The 6867-nt window shown below is 42.9% G+C and overlaps 1 protein-coding gene across 1 annotated transcript in view; it reads right to left on the bottom strand.

The window, feature by feature from the left end:
* The window catches only part of LOC107104111 (protein NLRC3-like), a 38988-nt gene that overhangs the window by 9428 nt on the left and 22693 nt on the right, over window positions 1-6867 (bottom strand). The window contains exon 4 of the mRNA XM_015404027.1: window positions 2529-2699. Coding sequence (XP_015259513.1) covers window positions 2529-2699 — 171 coding nt within the window. The remainder of the gene's footprint in view (window positions 1-2528; window positions 2700-6867) is intronic.

Raw genomic sequence — 6867 nt, 5'->3', positions numbered from 1 at the left:
CGCCATTTTAGATGTGATTAATCTATCTCTGTTACAGGGATATGTACCAAAGGCTTTTAAGGTTGCCAGAATTAAATCTTTGCTTAAGAAACCGTCTCTTGACCCAGATGACTTGGTCAATTATAGACCTATATCCAATCTTCCTTTCTGATCTAAAATCCTTGAGAAACACTTCCACCATAATGAACATTTTGAAGAGTTTCAGTCTGGCTTTAGAGCTCATCATAGCACTGAAACAGCTCTGGTGAAAGTCACTAATGATATTCTCATTGCCTCAGATAATGGACTTGTATCTGTACTTGTCATGTTAGACCTCAGTGCTCCGTTTGATCCAGTTGATCATAATATTCTTTTAGAAAGACTTGAATATTTTGTTCGAATTTAAGGAATAGCACTAGACTGGTTTAAATCTGATCTATCTAATCGATTTCAGTCTTCCTCATGCTCCAGGGTTACCTGTGGAGTGCCACAGGAATTGTAAAGTGCCTTGAGATGAATTGGTGCCATATAAATAAACTGAATTGAATTAGAAGGAGTGTCAGCGTCTCCTGGTGGATTATCACAAGACCACATCTATGCCCCGTCTTGTGGGGTTGGGAGATGTAATCAAAGGCAAATAGGGTTGAATGCTTGAGCTGAGAGCAGTCATTAGGTATTTTCCAGGTTGTTGTCAGGCAAAGAAGGACAAATTTATATGGGGAAATCTTCAATGATAAAAGTCCCTTAAGATTAGATTAGATTAGATTAGATTAGATTAGATTAGATGAGCTTTACTGATCTCACAGCAGAGGAATTCACTCGTCACGTATTGGCATAGAAGTTACAGAAGGTGCAAACAAGGAGGAAAAAGGTGCATTAAGAATAAGCAATATGTATACAGTATATCCAGGTATATACAGCATATTAAGATAAATAAGGATTAAGGTGCAAGTGTACATGTATCGCGCATAATGAAAAACAAAATAAAAATAAGAAATAAAAAAATAAGAAATTAAAATATGTACAATCCGTATGGCTTATATACAGGTGGATTTACTTTTACGTTAAAGTGTAGTAGGTGAGGTAGTGGTATGACTATTCTATTCACATAATTGTGAGTGAGTGGAGTTTGGGAAGTCCAAAGTTAACAATGATGATGAAGTGGTTGACTGGTGGAGTAACTAACCCAGCTAGAAGAGGACCACAAAGATTTGATGAACTTTTAGTGATCAAAGTGGAAATCATGGTGGGATCTACGATGGATGTATCTTTGGTTTAGTAGAAAGGCAATTACGAGGTGGTGTTGTAGATTTGTTGGTGGCGGCTCAGACAACTAGGAACGGATCCAGTCGAGCTCAGCAACTATGTATTGTAGAAGACCTGATCCCGAAGTGACAATAAGTAAGTCAAATTGATTCAATTTAGATTGAATCAATTTGACTGTTTTAAATCAATTTGACTGTATGATCTGGTTGAACTGTAAAGTGCCTTGAGATGACTTGTGTTGTGAATTGGCGCTATATAAATAAACTTAATTGAATTTTCAATTCAATTCAATTGAATTAAAGGATTAGAGACCAGCTGTTGACTTGCAAAAAAAGAAGGTCTAACCCCTCACTGGCAGCTGTGTGGCCTCTGAACCCCACTCCAAGCCTCCCTGCTGCTGCGTGTCTGGTGACAGCATCATGCTGGGTTAGCGTTAACGATATCACCAGTGTGACAAAAATCAGGAAAGTAAACAATAGAGAGCAAAATGGAAGGAAGCCAGGGTGTAGTTAGTGTGCTTTATTGAATCTCTCTATTATCTGTCTGAATCCTTCTCACCAGAGCTGCTCTATGTTTATCCAATGGAAACAGAGTTGATTCTGCTTGTTAGATCAGAGGCGACTGGCACGGTGTGTTGATGTCCGTATGTGCATTTAATGGTGTCACGTAATTTGGCGGGTCAACCCGGCTCTGGTGTTCCCACACTAACTCGACCAGAGCCGAGGTGATTTTAATGCATTTCACTTTGCAAGTCGTTTGACCCGGGAAGACAGTTCAGTGAGCTTATTCCACTGCCCCTAAAAGCCAATTGTTGCCAGATTTTAACTTTTTTTGTTCTTTTTTTGCCACTGGGAAAGGGGTATCAAAGTCGGGAATAAACTTAAAACAGAATCTGCAGAATATGTATCTGTAAGCAGTCAATCACTATTTACCCTATGTATAGTGAGAAAACAATCCAAACCACCTCTGGTAAGGAATGTATAAACTTCAGCTTTCAACTACTACTACACAGCTCCATATCTATTATGGAGCTAAGCACCATCGGTGTAGTAGTCCTAAATTGTCAAATAACTTTTGATGGCAATGGTATCAGCTCTTATAAAAATACATTTTACAATATCAACTTAACCATTCAAAAGTCAGAGGAAACAAAATTTTGATTAAATTAGATTGAAAAACTTAATAAAGCATTTCAATAGTTAATAGAAAGGTTAGATCAGAATTAAAGTGTAAACACAACTTTGACATCAGAAACATGAGCACTGAACAACATAAAGTCTGACCTCAATATCTGTAGTCTGCAGAGTGGAGTCTGTAGAACACTACAGAGATTCTTTACTGCGTCATCTGTCAGGTTGGTGATACTCAGGTCCAGTTCTGTCAAATGGGGTGGGTGGTGCCTCAAAAAACAGACCAAAATAGTGTGCCTCTCTGTCAAACTAAAGTTAACAAATCTGAAAAAAAAGAGGCACATGTGAGTTAAAGCCAACAGAATGCAGGATAAAACAGTTAAACAGAACTTTGTCCTCCAGAAAGCCATAATCATAGACATGTGACTGCCCACAGTCACATGGACATCCTGCCCTCCTCTGACATTCACTCTCCTGCTTCTATTATCAGCCAGATCAGAAGATGGTGCTGCTCCCCCCACCTTCCACCTGTCTGTCTCTAGAAGTCAGTAAAAACACAACTGGAGAGACTGGATGGTAATCGGTCAGCAGGTCCTGATGGTGTCAGAGTCCTGAAGCCCTGAGCAGAGCAGATCTTTGGGATTCTACAGCACCTCTTTCCACTTAGTCTGACCCTGGAGACAGTTCCAGAGATGTGGAAGACCTCCTGCCTTGTTCTAGGACTAAAGAAGACTCTGCCAGCAGACCTCTATGACTATTGACCTGCTGTCCTGATGACCACATCATGAAGGTCATATGAAAACTTCTATTGGTTCATCTCAGCAAAAACAGGACCCCCTGCATTTTGCTTATCGCAGTGAAGATGGAGTTGATCATGCCATCGTACACCTGCTATAACAAATCCATTTTCATTTAGACAAGGCAGGCAACACTGTGAGGAACATGGTCTTTGAATTCTCCAGATTCAGCGTGACTGATTTTGAGAGAAACTCCAGCAGACTCAGATGGAGGCATCAACAACCACCTGGATCAAAGACTACCTGACAGACAGACCACAGGTTGTGTTGTGTATTAATCTGCACCAATGATTAGAATAAAATAAAGTTTAAAGTTGTTTTCACAAATACTTTTGTAAAACAGACATTCAAGGCCAAAATGAGAAAAGCAGAGCAGTGTGTGTGTGTAACTCTGCACCTGGCCCTGGAAGTTTGGGATCTGCAGGAGAATGCAGGGTACAGGCCTTTTTAGTGATAAGAAGCACACTCATTAAAAATGAAATATTTGACATATCAAGGTTGCCCAGTTCAGATAAGCTTAGCCAAGCTAATTGTGATGGATAGAGTTGTCATCTTCAAAATGCACTGTGCAGTACTGGTCCTAGAAAGGGTGATGTTTTACTGGAACAAGGAACGCACAGGTGCCACCTGGGTCAGGCTGACCTGGCTTGTAATATTATGGTCCTAAATGACATGGGAAGAGAGGCTTTGTTTTGACATATTGTTGATTAAACTGTCATAAGTTTCTGATTTAAGTGCACCAGATGTCATCATGACCTAAGAGATCGCTCTAACAGAAAATGTCATAATCATAAGTTACATTAGATGAAAGTTTGTTTTGACAGGTTGATAATTAAGAAATGATGTGTCTATGATTTAGTCATCATGATTTGCAGAGCACTGACAATGTGACCTGTAACAAAGGCTGTATAAAAAATATGCTTTAAAAGAGGTTTTCCACTGATAAGATAAAAATAATTGGTTTTACCCGAAGAAAAACACCTGGAATGATGTAAACAAAGGAGGGGCTTGGGGGAGGAGTCCCCAAGCCCAATGAAATGTATAAAAGATGGCTGTTTTCACCATTTGTTCAGCTGATGCTCACCGGTGACCAGCTCCGTGTGGATGTGTTGTATTTTGCAATAAACACCCTGGACGTGGACTCAGCTGCCTCTGCCTGATTTTTGGATCTTTGTTTGAGACTTTTTCTGCTTTTTAAGAACTTTGAATTTTTATAAAACCTAGCTTCAATTTTAAGTCGTTAAGAAGAGATAAAAGACGACAGTTGTTAGACTCAAGGGTCAGCTGGCTTGCACCACAGGGGACGGTACTCTCTCCATTCCTTTTTCCTCTGTTCACCTCTGACTTCCAGGACCAGACAGAGTCCTGTCATCTGCAGAAATACTGGGATGACTGCAGTCATTGGGAAAATCAAAGATGGAGCAGAAGCTGAGGACAGAGAGCTGGTGAACTGCTTTTTGGCATGGTGTGGAAACAATAATCTGATCCTGAAGGTTAACAAAACAAGGAGATGATTGGAGTTTTCAGAAGAAAGAGTGAAGCCGTCTTCAAGAAGGGACAGAGAAGACTGGACTTGATGCTGCAGATCTTCTATCGGTCTGCTGTGGATAATCTAATGTCTTCCTCCATCATCTGCTGGGGTAACAGCATCAAAGCTAAGGACTTAACAAAGCTCAATAAGCTAATTAAAAAGGCCAGCTCTGTTCTAATCATTTCTCTAGAACCTCTGAAAATGATTTCACAAAGAACAATTCCTCATAAAGTGAACAATATTATGGACAACAGTGAGCATCCTCTTCAGAAGATTTTTCTCCAGATCCGGTGAAAGACAGGCCACTACAGAAGATCTTTCCTGCTTACAGTTGTAAACACCTACAACACCTGTTTAAAAAATGAGTTAATGCAACATTTACATTCCTTTGGGATTGTTAAAGTATCTTTGAATTTGAAGTGAATAAGTTGGTGGGGACCAGTAAACAAAGATCTAGAATTAAGCTTTCTGCATGCTGTCACCCAACCCTTTTTGGGTTCCTGGCTTTCCATAAACTGCTGAAGGACTTGGACATGTACTTTATGTTCATTGAATTTAATCTGCTTTTAAATAGTAGTTGGACGCAATAAAGTTTTTTTTTGACTAACTGATCGTATTTTAATCAAAAAACATAGATCATCAAATTAACCCCTTTTCAATTCAAAAGACATAATTCCCTTCAGTCATCAGATAAATAATTGTATGATCACAGAAGCATATATATTTATTGTTTTTAATCAAACTATCTAGGTTATTCAAGGAGGTAGGCATTTATTCTGGCTGAATTATGCATGCGATAATGTTAGTGTCAGGATCCAGAGGCTTGCCCACCAGAGGGCGCCATAGATCCTTCCTGGGAGCTTGTGCTCAGTCNACCAGAGGGCGCCATAGATCCTTCCTGGGAGCTTGTGCTCAGTCATGGCAGCTGTTCCCCATTAGCTCATTAAGAGTTTCCCTATATAAGCTGGAGGGGAACTTCACTCTGGGCCGGATTGTTTTGACCCTGTTGTGGTTAGCAAGCCCGAGCTAGCCTGCCTGTCTGACTCCCTGACTTCCCTGGAACCTGAACCTGCACCTAACCTGTTTTGTCCTCTCTGCTTTCCAGGATAATCCCTGTCTGAACTCAATAAACCTTTGGACTGTGTCTCTGCCTCTGTGTGTGTGTTCTGCATCTGGGCTAGAAATCCTGCCGATCATGACAGAATAATCCGGCCAACAGACACAGCAGACACACTCCCTTTGAATGATTTGATCCGTGAGTCACGCAGGACTCATGAGGAAACGATTCACATCCTGCAGGAACTTCTGAGCCGTCTGAAGACCCCTGGGCCCGCTCTGAGCCGTCTGGAGACCCCTGAGCCCACTTTGAGCCGTCTGGAGACCCCTGAGCCCGCTCTGAGTTGTCTGGAGACCCCTGAGCCCGCTTTGTGTCTTCCAGAGACTCCTGATTTGGAGCCACAATCGGTGGTCTCCTCTGTTCCTGATGTGGAGCCACAGTCGGTGGTCTCCTCTGTTCCTGATTTGGAGCCACAGTCGGTTGTCTCCTCTGTTCCTGATTTGGAGCCACCGTCGGTGGTCTCCCCTGTTCCTGATTCGGAACCGCAATCGGCGGCCTCCTCAGTTCCGGATTCGGAGCCGCAGTCGGCGGTTTCCTGTGTTCCTGATTCGGAGCTGCAGACGGCGGTTTCCTGTGTTCCTGATTCGGAGCCGCAGTGGACGGTCCTGTCTGAGCCTGTTGCAGAGCAGCAGAAGCTGAGGCGGCGTCCTCCTCGGAGCTTCCTGCAGAAGCGGAGGCTGCGTCCTCCTCGGTGCTTCCTGCAGAAGCGGAGACGGCGTCCTCCTCCAAGGTCCCTGCAGCTTTGGAGACTCCGGCCTCCAGAGCTTCTGCCTCAGCTGTGGTCCTACGGCCGGCCTCCTGAGACTCTGCCTTGCATCCCTGGTTCCCCCTCCGCCCACCCTGGGTGGGTTGTTTTTTGGACTCTGTTTTGTTTTCGTGCCCTCCTTCCTGGTTCCCCCTCCGCCCACCCTGGGTGGGTTGTTTTTTGTCTTTTGTGTCTCTTTTTTGGGCGTCTGGAATCTGCCCTTGAGGGGGGGTTCTGTCAGGATCCAGAGGCTTGCCCACCAGAGGGCGCCATAGATCCTTCCTGGGAGCTTGTGCTCAGTC

This window comes from Cyprinodon variegatus, unplaced genomic scaffold, assembly GCF_000732505.1.
Source record: "Cyprinodon variegatus isolate N-32 unplaced genomic scaffold, C_variegatus-1.0 Scaffold1618, whole genome shotgun sequence".
Classification (NCBI taxonomy): Eukaryota; Metazoa; Chordata; class Actinopteri; order Cyprinodontiformes; family Cyprinodontidae; genus Cyprinodon; species Cyprinodon variegatus.
Note: the sequence above shows the minus strand (reverse complement) of the source record. Positions and strands in the feature narration are given on the sequence as shown.